This window comes from Xenopus laevis, chromosome 5S (genome assembly GCF_017654675.1).
Source record: "Xenopus laevis strain J_2021 chromosome 5S, Xenopus_laevis_v10.1, whole genome shotgun sequence".
In the NCBI taxonomy this organism is placed as follows: domain Eukaryota; kingdom Metazoa; phylum Chordata; class Amphibia; order Anura; family Pipidae; genus Xenopus; species Xenopus laevis.
The window spans coordinates 75,052,118-75,077,745 of record NC_054380.1 but is presented as its reverse complement, the minus strand read 5'-3'; the positions used below and the strand labels follow the sequence as shown (position 1 = coordinate 75,077,745).

Genomic DNA, 25,628 nt, shown 5'->3' with positions numbered 1-25,628 from the left:
TCCTTTACCAACGGAAATGCCTGAGATAAATACACCCAAATCTCAGGGTCTCTACATATATGATGTGAATGTTATATGTCTGCAGTGGTAACACTGATGTTGTGCTGTGATCAAACACAATTTCTGAACTGCAGTTTGCTTTTGAAATATCTGTGTATTGTATTAAGTGCAGTTAAGGGCAAGTTGTGTGTTAAAAGGCATATTTGTGTGTACAAACATGCAAAAGAAATGTGGCTTCTTCTCACTCGTGCTATGACACACTTAAAGGGCGATCAACTTTAACTCCTTTTCCTCTGTTTTACAATGTAATGTGCAGAGTAAACAAATATGTTGTTTGAAATAACATATTTTGAACATTATTATGCACTTTAACCAATGATGGTCCTCCAGGGCCTAAGTCTGCAGCCCAGCACTGAGCATAAGGGCACCTGGGTAAATGCCTCCTCCTCCTCCTGGTGGTCTTAGATATTTCAGTGGGCAGCTCCTTCTCCTTTGCTTTCCAAAATGAAAGTCCAAGCCTTAAAGGGCAACTGAATGGCAACTATGCCAGGATTGCCCATACCTTAACATAAAAAAATATATAAATGAAAAGCATGAAACAGGAGGGTGATTTAGACAAGTTGCTTGTTGACAGTGTCTTGAGATCTACGGACCACCAGCTAAAGGTCTACTGGTAGATCCCGATCCACCTTTTGTGTACCCCTGTACTATGCACTTTAACCAATCATAGTCCTCCGGGGCCTAAGTCTGCAGCTTATTTGTGGCTGTTGAGAAAAAGGGCACCAAATATGTTTACAAATGTCCTTAATGTTAAGTATTGTTTGCGATGTTTTATATTTTTACATACTGTGTATGTTCAAACTGAGCTGTGACTTGTTACCCTCACTTGGCTGTTGTGCCACAAGTCTCATGAAATAAAAGTGTTTGCCAGCAAACCTTTTCTAAAGTACTGGTCTTTAGTGGTCAAGGCGGCCTGTTAGAGGATGTAATGAAAGCTCAGACCAGGTTTATGATGTGCCCTAGGTCTAGGGTACCTATTTCAAATTCTTGTGGAATTGTATTTGTATTGTACATTTTTTCATAAAATGTTTGAATATTTCTAAATATATTTCAAAAAATACTTACACTTGAAAATGTTTCATGTTTTATTTATTTTGGGTAAAGATGATAATTTTTTCAAGCATATTCTTTGTGAAAAACACGAAGGTGTAAGGGTCAGGGCACACGCTCAGATTCGGGGAGATTAGTTGCTCGAACTGCCTCCCGCCAGCTAGAATGTAAATCGCCGGTGGGATGGCACTCGGAGCGCTTTGTTTTCTGAAGGCGCCCGAAGTTTCCTCATGAGGCATCTTCGGTTAATAAAGTGATCCGAGTGCCATCCCACTGCCGCTTAGTGTGAGTGTAATAATTGAAATCTTTTTAAAAATAATACACTATGGCTAGCCAGTCTACAATAAAATGTATATACTTATACCATAGGCTGCTAAGTACTTAACACAGTAAAAATTGATCAATTTAAAAAAAAAAATATTAGCAATAGAAATTATCAAAAATGAATAGCAGATATTAGTCCAAGCCATACTTAATAAAAATTGCTGCAATTGTAAATAAAAAACATGAATTCATAAAAAATAACAGCATTTGCAATTTACAGTACTCATCACCCCAACAGTTTATGTGATCAGATGGTCTTAAGTGACTAAGGCAGTCTATGGAGGTTATTTATCAAAATCCAAAAATATCTATTTTCTGAAATATACTCCACCAAATCTGCACAGGTTATTTTCCCTTAATTATCAATACATTTTCCCGAAAAATTCCAGTGCTGGAAAAAAACTCTGAAAAATTGTGACAATTGTGTGAAAATTTGAATCGTACAAATGTTTCGGATTTTGCCCATAAACCACAAAATGTACAGATTATTGCATGAAACCTAGCGCAGATCAGGATATCTTTGGGACTTCTCCCATTGATTTATATACAACCTCGGCAGGATTGCTGGATTTTCGGATTCTGATTTTTCCATTCTTGGGGTATTATATGTTTTTCCGGGCTTTAAATAATAACCCCCCTATGTATATTGAGTATGTGCAATTGATGGGTTAATCTATAATGTTAGCGATAACCCTGTTCTTTTGTTTAGTGCAAAAAAGGGAAAGTTGTTCTCACCACTTTAACCATTAGGTGGGGGTGCAGTGAGGCTATGGCCACAAAATTCATACAAAGACAAGATGTCCTCTGCACTTACCCATTATCAATATTAAGGACATTAATGCATTTATGGGGGAATGTAATTAAAGTCGCAAAGCGCAAAACAATTTGCGCTGATAAGACTAAAAATCCATATCTCGCAATGTAATATTGTTCCTTAAACTGTTATTGCATTGCGAATTGTATTGCGCATTGTGAATTATAATTGCGCACTCATAAGAAGTGCTGGAAGGTGTCGTAATCTTTTGGAGCAAACTTAACGACTTTTTCAGTAATAAGTAATATGTTTTATTATTATTTAGCATAAGAAATCAGTTTTCGGGTGGAAAAAAAGGTGAAAATCAGATTTTTTCCCACAAAGCGTAAAAAACCAGAGCGGATTTGATCTGAGTTTGTAGCAGAAAATATTGAGATAAGACTTTTGATAAATAACCCCCTTAATATCAGTGTATGTAGAATTTTACTGTACAATATCACCCCTTGTTTTCACTAAATTTAAAGACAAGGAAAGGCTTTAACTAAAGTCTGGAGTATGGTAAAATACCCTTTAGCCTGCACCTAATTGCAAAGTATATTTTGAAAAATTCTTCCATTGGCTCTCGTATGGCCCCCTGCTAGTATTCGCTTGCAGATGTCCATTGTGACCACCATCTTAGTTGTAGTGCTGTCCTGAAGATGTCCGTGATGGAAGGTCTGGGCCATAGGTCTGGGGTTTATTTCTATCAATGCACACAGCTTTCTCCCCATCACAACTTTCTCCCCAGAGTGTGCACCACACATCTTTCCCCCTCACAGTGCACCCCATACAGCTTCCCCTCCCACAGTGCACCCCACAATGCACCCCACACAGCTTCCCCTCCCACAGTGCACCCCACACAGCTTCCCCTCCCACAGTGCACCCCACACAGCTTCCCCCCCACAGCTTCCCCCCCACAGTGCACCCCACACAGCTTCCCCCCCACAGTGCACCCCACACAGCTTCCCCCCCACAGTGCACCCCACACAGCTTCCCCCCCACAGTGCACCCCACACACCTCCCCCTCCCACAGTGCACCCCACACACCTCCCCCTCCCACAGTGCACCCCACACAGCTCCCCTTTAAACAACTTCCCCAGCAGGGGCGTTTCTGAGAGAAGCTGCAATTCCAACCCCCTTACCTGTGCAGGGGTCCGGGGGAGGTCACAACACTAGTGGGGCGAGCACAACTGCACTCTCTAGTAAAGCCGGCATTCAGCTCTTAAAAGTACCAGGAGCGGCTTTTCTGTGGCCCCTGGTAACGCAGTTGGCGCTGTTGCCTGGAGAGTTTTTCAACTCGCTTCATTGGCACAGTGCCCCAGACACTGCTTACCTCCACACAGCACTCCCCTATACACAGCTCTCCTCTGCATGGCTTCCCCAGGCACTGCTTTTCTCCACACCTCCCCTAAACACACCTCTCCCCTGCACAGCTTCCATAGACACTGCTTTGCCCCAAACAGTTCCCTTTTACACAGATTTCCCCTAGCACTGCTTTCCTCCACACAGCTCTCCTTCAAACAACTCTCCCCCAACAGCTTTCCTCCACACAGCTTCCCCCTCCCCCTGCACAGCTCTCCTTTCGTGCAAAGCCAGCTATTAACTTCAGGTTAAAGCAAGTCCTGTAAGTAGAAGTGAACATTTTCAAAAGAAAGGAAAATGAAACAAAAGAGCCTGCGAGACAGGGGTATTATTTGAATGGCATAGTTTATATTTTATTGCAACATTTTTTTCCCCTGTTCCTATTCATATTCTGCTTTATGTCACACTCCAAAAAGAGGCTTGAAACACAAACTGTCTCCGCCTACAAAAGGAAGGGCTTCTATGCTATTGATTAAGAGGTTTCTAAGTTCCGGTTTCTTTTGACATACAGCTGCGTGGGAGGAGATAGGCATGGTCATATGATGTCGGGATCTTGGAGTTGTGTGCTGAGGCCGTCACATCATTTTTTCTTTTTTTGCTTTGCAAATCTCCTGCCATTAAGAAAATTACGGGGATAATCATCTCTATATGTGCCAGTTTTAGATGCCATTGGAGTGGTTTGACTTGCCAGTTTCTTACAGACCACAAATAGTCACACTTTAGTTCCTAACTTCTGATCAGGATGCTGAACGTCCCATCCCCGGCGTTCCCTGCTCCCAGCTCCCAGCAGAGAGTTGCCACAATTGGGAGAAGCAAGGTAAGGTTATGGGAGCCAATGTGGTTTTATAAGCTTTTATTAGAGTGAGTCTATTTCTATTAGTGTATGCAGCAGAGGGCCACAGGTCTGGGGGCCACAGGTCTAGGGTCCCCTAATCCTATTAGTGCATGTAGCTGGGAGCCACGTGTCTGGGGGTACTAATCCTATCAGTGGGCAAAGTGAGGGCATGTCTGTGGTCTGCTATTTTATTTCTTGCAACGGGGGGCACATGTCTGGGGTCTGTTTCTATCAGTGAATAGAGTGGGGGGCTCAAGTTTGGGGTCTACCTACATGCATGTGCGGGGGGGGGAGCCACAGGTTTATTTCTATTAGTGCATGCAGTGGGGTGGGGGCACAGGTCTGGGCTCTTTCTATCAGTGTGCAGAGCTGAAGGCCACAGCTCTGGGGTCTGCTATTCCTATCAGTGCGTACAGTAGTGGGGGGCATAGGCCTGGGATCTGCTATTTCTATTAGTATATGCAGGTGGGGGCCACAGGTCTGGGGTCGATTCCTATCAGTGCATGCAATGGGGGACACAGGTCTGTGGTCTATTTTAATCAATGCAATTAACAGTGAGCCACAGGTCTGGGGTCCACACACAGCTTTTTGCCACACATGTACCCTTTACAGTGGCTCGGGAAGCTGTGTGAGTGTAAAGGGAGCTGTGTGGAGCAATGGAAGGGCTCAGGCTCTACAAAGTTGTTGCTTAAACTGCAGTTGGTGTGCAAACAGTTTCCTTCCTCCTTAATTGCTGTAACACCAAGTGCCTTTTTAGATGGGTTAATTCCTTTGTAAGTTTTGTGACATTACAGGGATACCAAAAGTAAAATTGATTTATTTTAGTATAACATGCATCATTAGCAGTTATAATTATTATTGTCCTTTATAGGGTGCTAAAATATTGTGCAGCATTTTTGGATACTGTTTTATTTTAAAGAAATAAAAAAAATTGCGTTTATCAAGTCCTATGGCCATATTTGCATAGGATTTGCAGAACATGCATGTTGGATGAACATCCTGGACCAATAGCTTAGTGCCATGGATTTTGTTTTGTTCATTGATTGGGCAGGTGCAGACATTTTGGTGGGGTTGGCTTAAAGGAATAGCATATGTTTTTTTTTGTTTTTTTTTTAAATATATATTTTTCCTTTTTTTAAAAAAAAAAGTGTACAAAAAATAATAAAAAGAATAAGAGTATTGCATTAATGACAACATTACAATGGTGTTATAGCAATAACAACTTGTAAGTGTGGGAAGAAGAGAAAACAGAGAAAAAATAAGTAGAAGGAAAGTAAAGAGATGGAGAATTAGGGTAGAACTCTACGGTGTGGCTCGAGCCGGCACGTCGCCATGAGACGAAAAGCATGCGACGTGTCGGATGTTCTGTAGATACAGTAGGTGAAGCAGAAATCGCAGGTAAGAACTACATTTATCCGATTGTCGGATTAAGACATAGCGTGCCAGGAAACCCACAATTCCTGTTGGCATAAGCGGGCCAATGAAGTTCATGATCTTTTCAAATTGCATTGTTATTTGATGCCACTGTCTCAGAATACTCTGGGTTATTATTCAGTACTTGTTGTAGGGCTGGCGGTTGGATTTGTGTATGTTTTGGTAATGTTCTGTTCTATCTGCACCCAGTCAACTAAAAATATGGACGGCACTTCTGGGCAAAGTTTTTATTGACAGGTTTGCTGTACAATGCCTAACACGTTTCGGGAATGGGTCCCTTAGTCATAGTCTTTATTGCATGCTAGTGTTGACAGTCTAATAGCCTAGCCAATATTATGGCTTGTGAGTATGTTTTGATATCTGGAAGTCCCAGACCCCCCCCCCTCCTTTGCTTTGGCTCTCACCAGTACTAGCCTAGAAATTTTACTGAACTTTCAATCCCCTCGGAACTTCGTGACCAGTTTCTGCATTTCCACATAGAAAGAGTTCAGGTCTCCCCCCCTCCTTTGCTGTGGCTCTCACCAGTACTAGCCTAGAAATTTTACTGAACTTTCAATCCCCTTGGAACTTCGTGACCAGTTTCTGCATTTCCACATAGAAAGAGTTCAGGTCTCTTTGCATGATGAATACAAAAGTCTGGGAAGTACGTTCATTTTTATTACACTTGCTCTGTTGAAGTATCTGTTTATAATTTAGAGCAAATGTGTCTGCCATGTTTCTGGGGACCATAACCCCTAGGTTAGTCATGTCCAAAGTCAGGCCAATTGCGGCCCGTTTTCAAATTTACACCGGCCTGCAGCCTCCATCATTAAATTAATAATACTGTGGCCCCCCAGCACAGTGCAATCAGGAATCACATAGCCGTAGCAGTAATATTTGGGCACATTAATGAAATGATCTGCCACTTGGTCTATACTGCTGCCTGTGTGCTGAAGTTGTTGGCAATAGACGTGTACTGGCATGTAGATACCCGCCACTCTCGCATACTTCTTTAGGGCTGAAGGTACAATAGACGTACTGTTGCGCCAGTACAGTAAACTAAAGAAATATGTGAGATTGGCGCGTCACCAGGCCCGGATTTCGTGCTGCGGCGCCCTGAGGCCACTGGGTCCTAGTGCCGGCACTCGCACCGCCCCTGTGCGCCCTGCGTGGGGCCGGTATTACAAATTTACCGGCAATGTAGCTGCCTGTAAATTTGTAATACCCTTAACAAGACAACTTGGCCCACCCCCAATCCCCTGGAAATGGAACTTTTGTGCTCCTCCTGGCGATCTCTGGGACGCGGCCCCTTTTACGTCAAGTACCTCCCCCTTTTACATTGGGACCTGCCCCCTTTTGCTCCCGCCCCCACCAGCAGGTAAATATTTTAGGAAAAGGTGGCAACGCTAGGCCAGGGCCTTTGTGTCCTCGCCACAAATCCAGCTTGGGCGTCACTGCATGCCAGTACGTGTCTTTTGCTAACACCTTCAGCACACAGGCAGCAGTATAGACCAAGTAGCAGATCATTTCACTAATGACTAACGTGCCCAAATATTACTGCTACGGCTATGCGATTCCTTGTTTAAATGAGGCGCAGAGAATAAGTCCAAACAGACTCCACTTCTCCATTCCTAAAAGCCGTGTACATGTCTATCTCCAGGAGTGAATGATCCTGATCGCAAGCTAGCTATCTAGGAATGGATTCAGGCTGAATGGTCGGCCCCCACACATTTTCACCTCACCAAATCTGGCCCTCGTTGCAACACTGCCCTAGGTATTTAATGTGGACCTGTGACCAAATAAAGGGGAAGGTTTAATTTAGGCCTGAGACTGTATTTGATTGGAGTGTGATGGCCATTGCTTGAGATTTGGTGATGTTGACCTTAAAGTTGCAATTAAAGTTCTATATATGTGCTAAGCTGGGGGTTTGACATCATTGTCGTATTGCTTAGGTTGTATTGGGATGTGTAGTATTTATGGAAGGTTTGTGCAATTTCTGTTGTGGTGGGGCATGGTTTACCTGTGGTGTCTTAAAGGGGACAGTTGAGAGGTATGCACTAGGGCATGCACGACATCATGGGCAATGGCAGTTGGCTAGTTTTCCATTGCAGGTAGTGTGAATTGTTGCAGATAAAACACTTAAATTGAGCAATTGCTAATGCATGGTAAATTAATCGGCCGTGAAGGTGATAAGCAGGTGATAAGAAGCACTGAATTATAGCTCTTTCATTTGAAAGGCTTGAGTTATGTGGCTTTTCTATATGAATGAAAGCAAATGAAACATAATTATATAGTTCGTTTTGTAGAGGGCCTCCCCCTGCATTGTGGGACTTGAAATGATTTATCCAATGATGAAAACTCATGCTAAGATTTTATTTATGCCAGGGCAAAAATTTTATTATTACAATTAAATAACTTATTTTAGTTTGGTGAAGGTGATAGTTATTTATTTTCATTAACTGATAATTAGGTACCATTGAAGCCTGGCAGGAGTCTTATGGATTGGATCCGACTTACAAAGAGTGGAAAAGATTTAACAGGGCTGAGGGGAAGACTTATTGAAGTAACTGAAAAAGAGCTTGCACAGCATAATAAGAAGGAGGACTGTTGGATTTGCATTAGGGGTAAGTAGCGTGGTGATATACGTATATAATATATTTGTTGTATTCACATTTAAGAGTGAGTTTATCAATTCTTTTTTTTCAAGGGGTAAGAAACAAGATCACCGAAAATAAAATTCTGTGAAAAACTCATGCCCTGGTCTCGTTTGTTGCAGGAAAAAAAAGTCTCACATAAATGATAATCACACTGTTAAATTAATTTTCAATTAAAAAAAATGCTGAATGTGCTCCGTTCGTCAGCACATATACTAAAATTGGAACGATACAGAGAAGATTAGCATGGTGCGTGGCAAGGATGGCACACAAATTTGTGAATCGTTACATATTTTTATATCTAAGAAGACTGATAATGTATATTTTCTCAGCCTCAAAACAAGTTATAGCAGCAGCATGGAAATCCTCCATCCTGGACTTTCCAGCAGTCAAAACAAGGTTGGATAATGTACTTATACTGGAGAAACTATCTAGCCAGAAAAATGACTCACAGAAATCCTTCAATAAAGTCTGGAATTTGTTCATATTTCACATATATCCCTGCCCAGTGAAGCTTGAAGGTCCTCATGACATTCACCCAACACACCCACACTGAGCCTTAGTAACTAAGGTCAATATGTACTTTTTACTCCAATATTTAAAGCTTTTTTTAAATCCTCCCCAGCATTTCTTTCATCGTTCATAATAGAGTATGTATCAATAGGTATGTTTTTTTGGCACAGAACCCTGTAAGCATTTCTCACTGTTATGCTGGGATTGTATAGCTGTGAATGTGAAAAGGTTTATTTACATAAATTCTAGAATAATTTGTCCTCTGATGCACTTTTCCATTCTCAAAAGCTGCAGCTGTATAAAGCCAAATGAAAGACTCTCATTCAAATCATTTCGGGATATATTTTTTTTGTACAGTTTATATTCACTTTATTTTCAAGTCCATAAAAATATTGTTTTGTGTTTTCCAGTATGGAAGCCCTATTTATCTGTTCACTATCTGTTTGTCATAATCGGGGTGAGTGGGGGATGCAAATGTGCCCTGTGTGGAGGCATTTAGCACTTAAAATTTAAAAGTTGGGATTGGTCAGGTACTTGGAGTGAATATGTGGTCTGCACTTGACTTCACTGCCAAAAAAATTCCCAAACAATTTATAACATCTGCCTTTATAATGTCATAAAATAGGTGGACTTTGGTCTCATAATGTTAAAGTGGGCCTTTCCTTTTAAAATACAGTGTGTGTGCAATGACAGGCTATTACTATTGAAGTTCATGCAGAATGGGTGGTTTTTGGTATTTCTCCACCAGTAAGATTACTGGATTATCAAAGAGGAAGTCTGAGATCCCCACAGTCTGCTAGAGTTTGCCATTCTCCATTCATTTCTATGGCACTTTAAAAAGAGTATTTATCAGTGGGTGAAAGCGAAAGTTCACCCTTTGATAAATACGCCTTTAGAAATGAATGGAGAGTGGCGGAATTTCACTCTAGTAGACTGTGGGGATCTCTAACTTCACTTTTTGATAAATATACCCCCTTGTGAATCATTAGCTAAAACTTAGCATCTACTAAAACCTTTGTTTTCTAAAACCATCATTGACAATTCAATATTTCTTAAAAGTTCATTTTAGAGACCTTCTATTAGGGCACTGTTTAAAATGTATAGTAATTGTGGTGGAATCTTGGCATCTTACTGAAATGTGTGATTTATGTAAAATAATTAATACATACATAATTTTTATTTGCAAACTTTAGCTCTTTGCGAATTTTATTACATTTTCTTCATGTCTTTTGTAAAAAATATTCAGCAATGTACATGTTATGAATACTATGCAGTTATGCAACCTGTTAACCAAAATGGCGTTTTCTGTATAATGGATCTTTCCGTTATTTGGATCTTCATACCTTAAGTCTACTAAAAAAATTAACCATTAAATAAATCCAATAAGATTATTTTGTCTTCAGTAAGGGTTAATCATGGTCAGACTGGGCCAGCAGGACACCAGGAAAAAACCTGGTGGGCCCCAACAGCCCAGATCCGCTGGCGCAGCTTCTGACCTCCCTCCCTGTCCCTGGTGCCCGAGGGGGTTGCTGCTTGGGCATGGCGTGGGCTTTCTGGCTGGGCAGGAGGCAGGGGGCCCTGATGGGCCTGACACTGGGGTTAATTATATTTTAGGATATAGTATGACACTGTCTTGTTATAACAGATCTGTTTTTTTGATAATGGATGCTATACCAGTATATGCTTAATAGTATCAGATACCAAGGGCTGAGTACTAGTGCACATAAAATAACTCCAGCACACGTAGCATGCTCAAGGGATTGCTCCCGTGTTTAATGTCAATCCAACAATACAACGTTTTGGGGGCGTGCCCCTTCGTCAGGTGCTCAAAACCACTACCCACCTTCCTTAAATTAGGTAATTGAAGTTAACCACTCCTCCAAACATGTAAAAAAGTTAAATAGTAATACACGTAGAGAATGAGTCCAAATAATACAAAAAGTTCGTTTTTACAGTCCAGACGTAAGATTCGTTTGGTATGAAACCTGAGTGCTGAAAAAAATAACTCAAATTGATCAAATTACCAAGCAGAGAGTTATAGTTCAGCCATTATATTAAACAATCAAAATGATCAAATTACCAAGCAGAGAGTTGTAGTTCAGCCATTATATTAAACAATCAAGGCCTATTTGAATGAGGTCTTAGCGAAAAGGAAGTAAAATTAGCCATACCTTCCCCTGCTACTAGATTCTAATCGATACAATTAGGAGAATCTGTAAAGAATAAGGAAACAAATTAGAAACATTGAAATTAGAAATTGTTACAAATAGCTAGTCAGACTGAATTCCTCATTTAACCCTCTTGGAGTCTGTGTTTGTAACAACCAAATCCAGTAAGTTTCCCGCTGGTTTAATTTTAATTTCAAATTATAATCCGTCGTTATTATCTTTTCCAGTATCTGCCACCTTAACTGGGAAGTTCTATGCCCTTTATCAAAAAAATGTTTGTATAAAAAAGTTTCCTGTTTATTCTTTTTCTTGTCAGTTTCTTTTTTTGTTTCTTTAGGGGGTGGTTTGTAGTTTCGAATGGCCGCTTTATGCTCATTTAGGAGTATTTTTACAGGTCTACTAGTTTGCCCAATATAGGCCAAACCACACGGACATTTTAGGCAATAAATTACGCCCTTAGAATCACATGTATGTATACCCTTTGTAAAATGCTTTGTGCCTTTTTGTGGATGAATCACATAATCCCCTTTGGTGATGCCCGTACAGTGGCCGCAGTTGAGACAAGGGAAAGTGCCAATCCTGTTACTGTATTTTTTATTAGTGTTCCTAACAGAATCAGATCTTTTTTTAACCATGTCTCCCACGTTCCTTCCTCTTCTGTATGAAAAAATTGGTGGCAGAGTAAAAAGATTTCCATATTTACTATCAGATTTTAAAACTTTCCAATGTTTAAGAATAGTTCTCCTTATGTATTTAGCATTTGTGTCATAAGTTGAAACAAAAGGGACTCTTTTTTTGTTTGGCTGTAACATTCTTTTTTGTGAGTAGATTGGCTCGCGGAATCTTTCCCACCTCTTCACGAATTTTTAAAAGAGTGTTTTTTATCGTAACCTTTTACAACAAATGGATTGGATTGGCACTTTCCCTTGTCTCAACTGCGGCCACTGTACGGGCATCACCAAAGGGGATTATGTGATTCATCCACAAAAAGGCACAAAGCATTTTACAAAGGGTTTTCATACATGTGATTCTAAGGGCGTAATTTATTGCCTAAAATGTCCGTGTGGTTTGGCCTATATTGGGCAAACTAGTAGACCTGTAAAAATACGCCTAAATGAGCATAAAGCGGCCATTCGAAACTACAAACCACCCCCTAAAGAAACAAAAAAAGAAACTGACAAGCTAAAGAATAAACAGGAAACTTTTTTTATACAAACATTTTTTTGATAAAGGGCATAGAACTTCCCAGTTAAGGTGGCAGATACTGGAAAAGGTAATAACGACGGATTATAATTTGAAATTAAAATTAAACCAGCGGGAAAGTTACTGGATTTGGTTGTTACAAACACAGACTCCAAGAGGGTTAAATGAGGAATTCAGTCTGACTAGCTATTTGTAACAGTTTCTAATTTCAATGTTTCTAATTTGTTTCCTTATTCTTTACAGATTCTCCTAATTGTATCGATTAGAATCTAGTAGCAGGGGAAGGTATGGCTAATTTTACTTCCTTTTCGCTAAGACCTCATTCAAATAGGCCTTGATTGTTTAATATAATGGCTGAACTACAACTTTCTGCTTGGTAATTTGGTCATTTTGATTGTTTAATATAATGGCTGAACTATAACTCTCTGCTTGGTAATTTGATCAATTTGAGTTTTTTTTTTCAGCACTCAGGTTTCATACCGAACGAATCTTACGTCTGGACTGTAAAAACGAACTTTTTGTATCATTTGGACTCATTCTCTACGTGTATTACTATTTAACTTTTTTACATGTTTGGAGGAGTGGTTAACTTCAATTACCTAATTTAAGGAAGGTGGGTGGTGGTTTTGAGCACCTGACGAAGGGGCACGCCCCCGAAACGTTGTATTGTTGGATTGACATTAAACACGGGAGCAATCCCTTGAGCATGCTACGTGTGCTGGAGTTATTTTATGTTCATTAATGTTGGAGGGGCCGTCCTCCTATACCCCAGGCACCGTACGTAATTATTGGGAGAGGCCAGGTGTGCGTGTGCGACTCCTTTGCCTAATCCTGAGTACTAGTGCAGCAAGCTGTAGTTATGGAGAGCTATATATGGTGCAATAATTATGACCATTTTGCCCTTAAAGAAAATTCAACCATTAAAAAAAAAAAAAAAAAAAAAACAATTTTTTTAAAACCCATTATTTAGAAAGCTCTAAATTACAGAAAGGCCATCTTTTATAGATGACACTTTAATCAAATAATAATTTTTTTTTTTTTTTTTTTTTGTAACTTATAGTTTATTGGATTTTGACAGTTTTCATCACAAATCATAACTGTTTACACTCACAAAGACTTATGATAGCAAAGCATCAAGTTACACCATAATAAACAAGCTGAGGGTATACAGAGAAAACGGTAATATCATACATCAATACAGCAGGTAAATTATCACAATATAACCTCTCAGTACGGTCACCCTGTAGTCAATACAATCGTGCACATAGACACACGTTATATAACCATCTAATCTCCATAAACCTCATACCACCCATTTCTACCCACTACTTGTGGACCAAACGACACATAGTCAGATCAGTTCACCCACCCAAAGAGCAGTAAGCAGTCGCACTTGTAACATTATAGCTACCCAAAAAGGAGATGAAGACCTCTATCTTTGAGATATAAAATAATCCCACTTAGACCAAATTTTTTCATGTAAGGGCATCCTCCCATTATGTTTGGAAGTCATCTCCTCCATCAGTTTCATATCACGCAAACGGACAATTACCTCCCCTAAGGTCGGAATTTCTGGGCTCTTCCATTTAGAGGTAATAGCTAATCTGACCGCCATATAAACAAAATTTATCAGCTTCTGTTCCTGTGGAGAGAGATGTGGATAAGGGGCACCTAAAAGCGCATATATAGGCTCCATTGGTATATCCGTAAACATTATTTTTGCTATCATATCTGCAATATCATTCCAAAAATCTCTAAGCTTATTGCAGGACCATAAAATGTGCAGAAGTGTGCCTGGCTGACCACACCCTCTCCAACAATGGGAAGATGAATCCGGGAAAATCCTATTGAGCCTCACTGGAGTATAATACCAATGAAATAAAGTTTTATATAGACTTTCCTTCTGTCTTACACATGTGACACCCTTTCCAGCATTCTCCCAGATATCCTCCCACTGTTGGTGGGTGAGGTTGGTCTCCAGGTCTGTTTCCCACTGAATCATATATCTATGTTTAGGCGGTGGATCACCGACAGGGCTATTTAGGAGGGTTTTTTTTTTTTTGTTTTTTTTTAAAATTATTGCCTTTTTCTCTGTAATAATAAAAACGTACCTTGTATTTCAAGGTATATTATATATTAAGGTATAGCGATCCAAATTACAGAAAGACCCCTTAATTACAGAAAGACTTCAGGCCACTAGCATTCTGTATAACAGTTCCCGTACCTGTAGTGCCATTCACAGTGAGGGGGTCTACATAATTATAACCTTTGGCTGGGGAAATTCTTGCTCTGATAAGACAGAATATATGCGAGACTCCTGTTAATCCTGACAACCATAGGCACACAGTTGTAATAGAGATTTAATATCTTTTCAATTTTTTGCCTGTTGTATCTTGTTTTTGTATAAAATAATATGCTAATAATTTTTGAAAAATAATGTTAATGTAGCTATCTAATCATTGCTTTTGAATGTTGCTTAATTGCCCCCACTACAACGATCCTCATAATAATGCTTCTCACTTATTAACACTGATCAATTCTTCACCCACGGTTGATAAATAAGCCCCATATTTCTAAAGCCGCACCTGTCTGTGGAACAACATAATTTCTATTTACATATAAGCAAATACTTTAGCAGTATGTGCTTTTAAGTCATGGTGTAAGGACCTGGTAAGTGTTATAGATTATTTTTATGTACTTGCGGTGGGGACCTTGTAAACCCTCATAAAGCTGTGGGATTAATGGTCGTCATTTAAAAACAGAATTAAAAATGAAATTAGTTACCTAGGGCCCCCAATCCACACATTAGCACTGAGGTACCATTTTCATGTTCGTGCTTTTTCTCAGCATTTTTACAAGGGAAAAATGCTAACTCAATTTTTAATGAGTTAGCCCCTGAAGCATTTTGACCTGCACAGACACATACACACCTACTGAAACATTTATTGAATTGTTTACTCCAGATGTGATGGGGTTTTTTTTTTTAATTGCAGGAATGGTTTATAATATTACTCCATACATGGAGTATCATCCTGGAGGAGAAGAGGAGTTAATGAAAGCAGCAGGGATAGATGGCACTGACCTTTTCGATCAGGTGAGATTGTTAATCATGTTTTTGGGGGTTACAAGAAGTTTTGCGAGATTGGGAGAATGTGACAGGAATAGGAAGATCAGCATCACAAAATGATGGATATTACATAAAACAAATTCTGTAGCAAGTGCATGGGGATGGACAGGTCCCCCATTCTGGTACAAAAACAAGATTCTGAGCTGATGCAAGACTTGCCTTAATAACAATGTCCACAAAATGGCTCCTGCCTGCTTGCTGTAATTATGAATTCCCAGACTGGAGGAAACAAGATTCAAACAATTTATATGGGGTAATTAAAGTTCATTTTGCTTGACAGATGTGATAAAATAAGATTATGAATAATTTTTGGGTGACGGGTCCCCTTTAATTGCTTTTGTTATTGAAACATATTTTCAGGTGTACAATCTCACTGTGGGTAGCAGTATACAAAGAAAGTCATATAAAACAGTGGTCCCTAACCTTTTTTCCTCCCAACGGAGCATTTTCTAGCAAGACAATCTTTATGTGGACCAGAGGAAGGGGGGGTGGCATATGTAGGCGTAGGTGTACTTCAGGCTTACCAAAAAAAATGTCAAACATTATTTTGGTCCTTATCACGATCATGTCAATGGCGTGTCCGTGAGCTGGGATTGCAGGTAATTAGGGCCTTTTTCATTGTTTTTGCAGCTATTCTAGACTACAGCTGGGACTAGAGATGGCCCAGTTCGGCACAGTCTGTGGCCCATCACTGGTCCGCGGCCCAGTAGCTGGGGATCCCTGATATAAAACATACTAAAGCAAGGTTTCTATGGGAACTAGAATGCCATCTCTTCATTGGCTGCTAGACTGGAGGCTGTGTTTAGTAATCTGAGCTAAGATGAACTGAGCATGCTCAGTAGCCAGCAGCCAAAGTAAATTCCCATGGGAGCAGGCCGAGTTGGTTAAAGGAGGAGAAGGAATCCTAAGTGATTAAGTGGATGCTGCAGCCTTACTATTGACCTTTGAACAACCTGGGTGGCAGGCGTTTAAAGATTTCAAAGAGTCTGTTTTTATAGGAAACCTCAACGAGAAGAAACAAAAGTATTTATTGTATTTTAAGCACAAGTTGGATTTTAATATGTACACTGACTATTGTAATTCCTCTGTGTATTTGCTTGATATAAGCAAAGGAAAAGGCTTTTTTTTTTTTTTTTTTTTTTTTTTTTGTAAAAACCTTGAGCTATAAGATACCAAATATTTAATGGTAGCCCATTTTCCCATCCAGGAGTTGATTTAAAAATACATCAGTGCTTTGTATAATTTTACCCTAAAATAGAATAGTTAATCGTTTGGTTAATGTAGAATAACTATCATGTAAAACTTAAATACCCATACAAGTTTTCTTTTTAAGATGTGCAGTAACTGTTGCTTAAAATGTTGCTGTTGTTCTGAAGGGAAAAATCTGACGCATAGAGTGCTGCTCGAAGTAAATAACGCATTTTAATTTTAAGACAGTTGTCTTGAAAATTGCTCTGTTGGAACAGAAATAATCGATTAATCTTCGTCAAACTAGAGCATTAGTTCCTAGGGAAAGAAAGTCCATTTCCGCTTCAAAGATTTCTGAATGGCTAAACAAAGTAAAGGAAATCGGGAAAATACAAGAGATTAATTCTGTTATGAGGAATGAAAGCCACGTTTATTGACCTATGTGGTCTCCCTGGATTAATTATATCAAACCAAACACACTAGGGTAACTTTTGAAAGCTCTAACCTAATGTCCACATGACCACTTAACAATATAACTTTTTTAATCTATGTACAAATACAAAAAAGAAAATTACTCTGTAGGCATCTGCCACAGCACAAAGGGAAACTGTAATTGGCCTTAACTAGCCACAGTGTAAATGAATGCCTATGTTCTGCCTTTTATTCTACTTCTTGACCTCTTGCAATTAATATTAAATTACATTACATTAAATTACATTTTCTCTCTTTTTAAGGTCTTTCACAAAATAATTTGGTAACATAATGTTTTGGTTATTATTTGACATTACTTGTGTATTTAAATCCAGCAATACATTTTGTAAAATTGATCAATATCTTCTGGCATACAGGTTCATCGTTGGGTCAACTATGAATCAATGTTGAAAGAATGTTTAATCGGAAGAATGGCTGTAAAACATATTTCTATATCCAAAGGTAACATTATTATAAGTTGCTGAAGTGCTTTTTTAATGCATTGACTTAACACCCCCCATGTTAATGATTAGATGTTTCACAAGGAATAGAAATATATTGCAACCAAAATTTGACTCTGCTAATTTTCCACAAACCTAAGGAAGTACCTTCACCAGATGTAATTGAATCAAGTGTTCATATCGCAATGTATTAACCCCCCCCCCCGCAACAGATGAAATTCTATTGGATAGAACATCTTGGACCCAAGGCATCTCAAATTCAAGGTTTTTTTCCCCTTTAAAACTCCTGACCAGAAAAATTCAGGTTGTATTAAATTAACCCCCTTTTACTGTGCATTTTTTTGCTCTTTTTAAGGGTTATTTTATTTTGCAGTGAATAGTAATTTTTTTCTTCTTTTTCGTATTTTTTCTTTTACTGAACATATGCAACATTGCTGCCTATTACTCAATGTAGAACTCTCTTTTTTTCAAGGTGTTAATTGCTTTATGGGCAACATTAGCAAACCATGTTTGAAGAATGATAATATGCATCAAGGATTAACCCAGGAACAGATGGAGCTTGCAGCTTTTGTCCCCTTAATGAGCTTTTTGTATTCTTCTCATATCTATTCTTAGTTTCACCTCTAGCAATCCTCGTTCATTTCTGCTATCTGCACTGAACAACATATATTACTCTTAAGTTCTAAGCCTGTGAAGTGTGACATACTTCTCAACTAAGAGTTATCTTACACTCAGAAGATGGGAGCATTTGAAAAATTATAAATTGAGTCACATCCCATTAGCATGGTTTCTGTTTAGCTTGTCACTCATTAGTAGGGTCTTAATTTCAGCTAAAAATATGAAATATGAAAATAACGTATATGGAGGAAGGGATTTTTGTAAAGTCGAGAAAAATAACTGTTTTTTTTTATTAAATCAACCAAGCTAATGCAAAATTATAAAAACCTTGAATGGGCCAGGTCAACTAAGCATTGTCGAGTTATGACAGCAGTAGACTAAAGCTTATGCCTTGCGGGGGTCACTCGTCAACCTGTATATTTCATCCTGTTGAAAAGCATCTTCAACTACCTTCCATTTGCCGTTCAAGTGAAGGGAATCTGTTGAAATGTAGAAGTGATTTTTGGACTACAATATTCTAATGAACTGCAAACACAGTGCAGTGTTTTGGTATTTTTTTTTTTGCTTGCTTACTGAATTGCAGATATAGGTATGGTATCCATTATTTGGAAACCTGTTACCCAGAAAGCTCTGAATTACTGAAAGGCCATTTCACATAGACTTAGTTTTATCCAAATAATCCAAATTATTAAAATTTTTCCCTTTTCTCTGTAATAATAAAATGGTACCCTTGATCCAAACTAAGCTATAATTAATCCTTCTTGGAAGCAAAACCAGCCAATTGGGTTTATTTAATGTTTACATGATATACTAGTAGACTTGTTACACAAGACCATGTCCACATTAATTGTGGTAGCACACCAAAAAACCAAATGGTTGGTGCTCACTGCAGGGACATCACTTATCACTCATATGTGAAAAAAGTTGTCATATTAAGATATACCATTAAATCTACATGTCTCCTCCTCCACTGTGGATAATACAGCACCCCCAGCACATGATTAAACATCGTAGGGCCCCCTAATTTTCAAATGCTAACAAACCCCCGGAATAAATACCAGGCTTTGTTCCCCAGGCAGGGCACACAGTGAGTACGGCACACACAGTGAGCATAGGGCAGGTAGAGTATAGCACACACTGAGCATAGAGCAGGCAAAGTATGGCACACAAGGAGCATAGGGTAGGTAGAGTATGGCGCGCACACACAGGGAGCTTAGGGCAGGCAGAGTATGGCACACACAGGGAACATAGGGCATACAGAGTAGGGAGCACAGGGCAGGCAGAGTATGGCACACACAGGGAGCATATGGCGGGCAGAGTGTAGCACACACGGAGCAGGCAATGTATGGAACACACAGGGAGCATAGAGCAGGCAATGTATGGAACACACAGGGAGCATAGGGCAGGCAAAGTATGGCACACACAGGGAGCATAGGGCAGGCAGAATATGGCACACACACGGAACTTAGGGCAGACAGAGTATGAAACACACAGGGAGCACAGGGGAGACAGAGTATGGCACACACGGGGGACATAGAGCAGGCAGAGTATGGCACACACAGGGAGCATAGGTCAGACAGAGTATGGCACACACAGGGAGCATATGGCAGGCAGAATATGGCACACACAGGGAGCATAGGGTAGGCAGAATATGGCACACACAGTGAGCATAGGGCAGGCAGAGTATGGCACACATGGAGCATAGGGAAGGCAGAACAGAGCAGAAGACAGGACCACTCTACATATAGTGACACAGTGCTGGTGCCCCTTTGCATGAGTGTGAACAATGTGGGCAGTTTCAATCTGGGCCTCAGGTGTGAACAGTACAGGTCTTTAGGGTATGAACAATAAAGTGTTAGAAGTGTGAGCAATGCAGGGGGGATTACATGTGTGAACATTACATGGGATTACAGCCTGAATTTGTGGTTTAAACAATGCAGGGGCCATACCTATAAGTATTATAAGCATTATCAGCATATTCTAACCTCCTATCTATGTAGATTGTTTAATGATTTTCTTAAAGATACTCCCACTCCCTCTTCTGATCTCACTTCTTGTCTTACGTTGATACTGAAAGAGGGTAAAGATCCTACATATTGTTCCAATTACAGGCCGATTGCGCTGCTAAATTCTGATTTAAAGCTTTTTGCCAAAATATTGGTTAATCGGTTAGCACCACTTATGTCAAAATGAATTCATTCGGATCAGGTAGGTTTCATACTAGGGATACAGGCGGGCGATAATACGAGAAGGATTATAGACGCTATAGATTTAATACAGAAGAGAAAACAGAAGGACTTGATTTGAAAACAGATAGCCTGGCCAATCAAACAAACCTATCAAGATTTCCAATGGCACGAGGTAGGGATGCCCGCTTTCCCCCTATTATATGCGCTTAGCATAGAGCCCTGGCGGCCAATATTAGGAACGATCAAGAAATAACGGGAATTACAGTTGGAGCAACACATCATAAAATAGCATTATATGAGGATGATGTTATTTTAACCATTACCTCCCCAAGCACCTCACTATATAATTTGCACAATAAGTTGGAACTTTATGGCTCATTTTTGGGATATAAAGTGAATGTTTCTAAAACTGAGGTCATGCCGCTTCTTTTGACACAAGATGTGATAGCCACCCTCCAAACCAGGTATAAATATAATTGGAAAACAGATAGTATTTCCTATTTAGGTGTTTAACTCACCCCCTGCTATGAGGATTTATATGCTACGAATTACACTCTGCTAGCGAAAAAAATTAAGGCTTCCCTAAACAAATTGGATACCAAACCTTTCTTGTGGTTTGGAAGGATAGCTGCCATTAAAATGAATGTACTTCCAAAGCTATTATATTTGTATGAAACTCTCCCGGTCTCTGTACCAGTTTGGTTTCATAAGGAGATGCAATCAGCGCTGCTGTCCTTTATCTGGGGAAATAAACAACATAGAATACATAAGACAACACTTATGTCACCTACATTTCAAGGGGGTCTGGGGGTGCCAGCTCTGCAGCAGTATTATGAGGCAGCTCAATTGCGGCAGATTATAGCCTGGTTTGATAGACTGCCTAAGACCATATGGGCTCAGATGGAAGCGGCTCAGTTTTTACCATACCACCCTAGTGCATGGTTCTGGTCGCAATCTATAGCGGCCTTTCCTAGGATACAGATGCTTAAGGCGTCAGCCCTTTCTTTAGATGTGTGGGAGAAAACCAGAACTAAATATACACTTAGATCCAGATTTTCACCTTTAACGCCCATTCTGAATAATCCACTTTTTGAGCCAACCATGGCTAATGCCATTAGATACACCGGAAGCTCAGAGTGACCCATTTACAGTACATGACATGTTAGACCACCAATCAAAGGACATCTTGTCTTATACCCAAGCAACAGAGCGTTATCCGGCTTTCACATTACCATGGTAAAGATATTTTCAAATTAGACATTTTATATACCAATTCCGCAAAGAGTTGCAAACCTCTCTAGTTACTCCATTTGAATCTTTGGCTCTGAAGGGGTTACCTCAGAAGGGAGTTATTTCTAATTCTCATTGCGCCTCCCTTTGCAACTGGCTATAAACATTCTTACATGCAGAAATGGGAGGCTTCGTTGAATATGGATATACCCCTGGAAGAATGGACAGGGATTAGCAAAGAGAGAACATATATAAAGTCTTAATGTTCTGGTATTTGACTCCTTCTAGGCTACATAAAATTCCCTAATACATCTGGGTCATGCTGGAGAGGTTGTGCAGTGCCTGGAACCTTGAAACACTTGTTTTGCGATTGTCTTCTTTTACAACCACTATGGTCAGAGATCAAAAGTTTGATAGAGCTCCTCACACATGTTGCAATCCCATTAGACATACAAACTTTTTTACTGGGGAAACCATGGAATGGGTTACCCAAATGTACACAGATATTAGTGAATCAGGTTTTAATGGCAACACGCATATCGATTGCGTCTAAGTGGAAGACTAACTCTGTACCCACTCGAACGGAAATTGAGCAGAGAATAGAATGCAATCGGAGATTTGAATACAGTATAGCTTGTATTCAAAACAATGTTGCACGTTATATGAAGATTTGGTCTATGTGGGAATTGCGCCATCTATAACTCTGTACCCACTCGAACGGAAATTGAGCAGAGAAAAGTATACAATCGGAGATTTTTGCTTCCATACTGCCTTTCTTTTCTCTGTAAAAATAATAAAAATATAAATTACAAAAAAAAAAACAATGCAGGGGCCAGTTAATCTCTGCAGTGATATTTTTAAATATTAAACATGGTAAGCAGACTTTCATGTGGGGGGCCGCCAGTTGGACAGCCCTGATCTACATAATAACTATTGGCATCAACCACTTTAAAGATTTAAAGGAACACTTTAAAGGTGCTAAAAAGGAACAGTGCAGTGTAAAAATAAAAACTGGGTAAATAGGTTCTGCAAAATAAAACATATTTCTATTATAGTATGTTAGACAAAAATGTAATCTATAAAGGCTGGAATGAACGGATGTGTAACATAATAGCCAGAACACAACGTCTTGCTTTGCTGCTCTCTAACTCTGAAATGTGACCTTTTAAAGTCACTGACTAACTCAGTGAGTTTGCAACTGATCCTTCGCATACAGGTCAAAAGCAACAGTTATGACCCATGTGCCCCCCTCAAGTAACTTATTGGTTACTGCCTGGTAACCAATCGGTTTAAACCAAGAGAGCTGCAAAGCAGGAAGTAGTGCTCTGGCTATTATGTTAGACATCCAGTCACTCCAGCGTTAATAGATTACATTTTTGGCTAACTAACTACAGTTGTGTTCAGAATAATAGCAGTCCGACGTTTCTAACCTGATCAATCACTGTTTTTGGTAGAAATTATATTTCATGGCAAATCATTTACTAGTAGGTGTAGTAGAGTAATATAAAACCAACAGACCCAACAGTTATGACATGCATGCTGCTGATTCATTAATTAAATTATTCATTAAATGAGGCTTCATAATAGCGGTGTGCAAAATAATAGCTTGTGCCAACTACTTCTTCAAATGGATAGAAGTACGACAAAGACTCAGCCAATGTTCAGCTCCAGGAAGATCAATGAAGGTCTAAAGTTACCTGTGAATAATGTTACAATTAGAAGACGCTTATGTGAAGCCAAGCTATCTGCAAAAAGCCCCTGCAAAGTCCCATTGTTGAAATAAAAACATGTGCTGAAGAGGTTACAATTGGCTAAAGAACACATTGTCTGGCCTAAAGAGAAAGGGCACAATATTTAGTGGAGTGATGAAAGGAGGATTGTTCTTTTTGGGTCTAGGGGCTACAACTAACTCCAAAACTGAATTCAAGCCCGTGAAGCATGGTGGCACAAGCATCATGATATGGAGATGTTTCTCACACTATGATGTTGGGCCTATTTATTGCATGCCAGGGATCATTGATCAGTTTCAATACATCAAATACTTGAAGAGTTAATGTTACCTTATGCCGAAGAGGAAATGGCCTTGAAATTGGTGTTTTAGCAAGACAAGGACCAAAAACATACCAATAAACAAGCAACATCTTGGTTCCAGACCAACAAGATTGACATTATGTAGCCGCTTCTTATGGCTAAAGCTGGCCATACACTGTTTCTTTTGGAGAGAGAATTATAGGATTTAAAACACCAATGTACCATTTATTTGAGATACCTCTGAAAAAAAAGAGATTATTTTAGTCACGTCTGGTTGTTGTCACCTTGGACAAGTCATTTAATCTCCTATTATCCCGGTATACTTCGTGTTTTCTGCCATGATGGATGTAAAGTATAATTTTTGTTTTTATGCACGTTTAAACATTAAAGGTTTTGTTAGCATTTATTAAATAAACGTCTTTAACCATTTTATTGTTTTTCAGAGGGGACATCTGTGGAAAATAAAGTGAATAAACATTTAAACGGTAAGTGTAGAAGCCCTGATTTCACATGTATTGCTTATACTAATACTATATGGCCAGAATACTGTTTGTTGCTCTAGCAGTCTCTACTCTTCTAGGAAGGCTTTAAGCTGCACTGTTGGTGTGATTTATTTCAGCCCCAACAGCATAGTTTAGTTAGGCAGTGATGTTGGGCAATTAGGCCTGGCTTGCAGTGATTCGGTTAATTTGAGGTCAGTCTCAGTGCTGGCCAATCAGGTTTCTCAAATGGGCAAACCAATTCTGTACAGGCATCACTTTGTGCCAAGGAGTATCTTCCAGAAAAAAGAAAAGGACCTTCACTAACAGCTGTCACAAAGTAGGATTATATAATTTTAAATTATATAGCATTAATATTTGCTTTCGCTAGAACCAGAAGCCCTAGCCCTAATCATGTATACAACCCGGGACTATTCCTTCTCCACTAAACTTTAAATTGCATTCTCCTGACATCCACCAAACCCAGGCTTGGCAGTCAGACTGCCAGACGGAGAAGCATCATTCTAGGTAAAATTGTATTTTTCTTAGTACAATAGAATGAACTTTTACAAAATTCCAAGGGCATTGCAAATTGTGATATGATATCTACATTCTACCAGAGGGTGCTTGAGGAAAATGTGAGACCATCAGAACATTAAAGCTCATTTGTAAATTCTTGCTACATGAATGGTCCAGTGCGCAAACATTTTTTGCAAAATAAGAACTTCACCTATTACAATCAATTAATAAAAGGCTTCCATTATGTTATTTAAATGAATAAAATGTCCTCTAACTGTCCTTTTGGAGGAGGAGGTTGCCAACCCCTTCATCCACTACCCACATGCAGAGATCAGCAGTCAAGAGCAAGGAGAGTCCCAGGTTTAGTACATCTGCTCTCTTATGTTATAAGCACTAGCCAACCAGATCGATCTGCAATGGAAAGATAATGGGCTAAATAACTCTGCTATAGATAACTGATTTGCTTTCTCTTTCCCTGTTGCTGATCTCTGCATCTGATTCTGAATTAGATAAGAAATGTATTTAAATTAATAAAGGAAGTCTTTTTTAAATTAATTGTAATGGGTAAAGTTCAGTTTTTGGTACAACTCTGTTAGTGAACATCCGCTTTTTAGTGGTATGAGTTTCAATACATAGTTGGGTGATAGGAGAATCTAACGAAATATATGGCGTTTCAGTGCTTCAATGGCTCTGCAGTCTGTGCCCCATCAGATGTGTGTTTTTCCTTTCTTTTGACAATTCAGTCTATCTAATTTTAACCAAAATGAGATTATCGTTTGAAAAGTTAGTGTCAAGCCACAACGGGGATTCATCTTTATAATCACATTTATTATGGTCTAGTAAGGGAAAATTTGCAGTTGCTCTTTATTTTATTTGTTTGTGGTTTGCTGTTTTGTTTGAGTCTTGAGTTTTAAATTTCAGCAGCTTTCGGCAGTTACCC

At 39.4% G+C, this 25,628-nt stretch overlaps 1 protein-coding gene and 1 non-coding gene across 2 annotated transcripts in view; both read left to right on the top strand.

Annotated features, from left to right (window-relative positions):
• Positions 1-3,606: 3,606 nt before the first annotated feature.
• Positions 3,607-25,628, top strand: part of cyb5r4.S (cytochrome b5 reductase 4 S homeolog) — a 62,775-nt gene continuing 40,753 nt past the window's right edge. The window contains exons 1-5 of the mRNA XM_018265460.2: positions 3,607-4,406; positions 8,308-8,461; positions 15,369-15,469; positions 17,539-17,623; positions 24,134-24,175. Coding sequence (XP_018120949.1) covers positions 4,332-4,406; positions 8,308-8,461; positions 15,369-15,469; positions 17,539-17,623; positions 24,134-24,175 — 457 coding nt within the window. The 5' untranslated portion in view covers positions 3,607-4,331. The remainder of the gene's footprint in view (positions 4,407-8,307; positions 8,462-15,368; positions 15,470-17,538; positions 17,624-24,133; positions 24,176-25,628) is intronic.
• Positions 8,683-8,788, top strand: LOC121394360. The gene has a single exon (XR_005961684.1). It is a non-coding gene; the product is annotated as a U6 spliceosomal RNA (small nuclear RNA).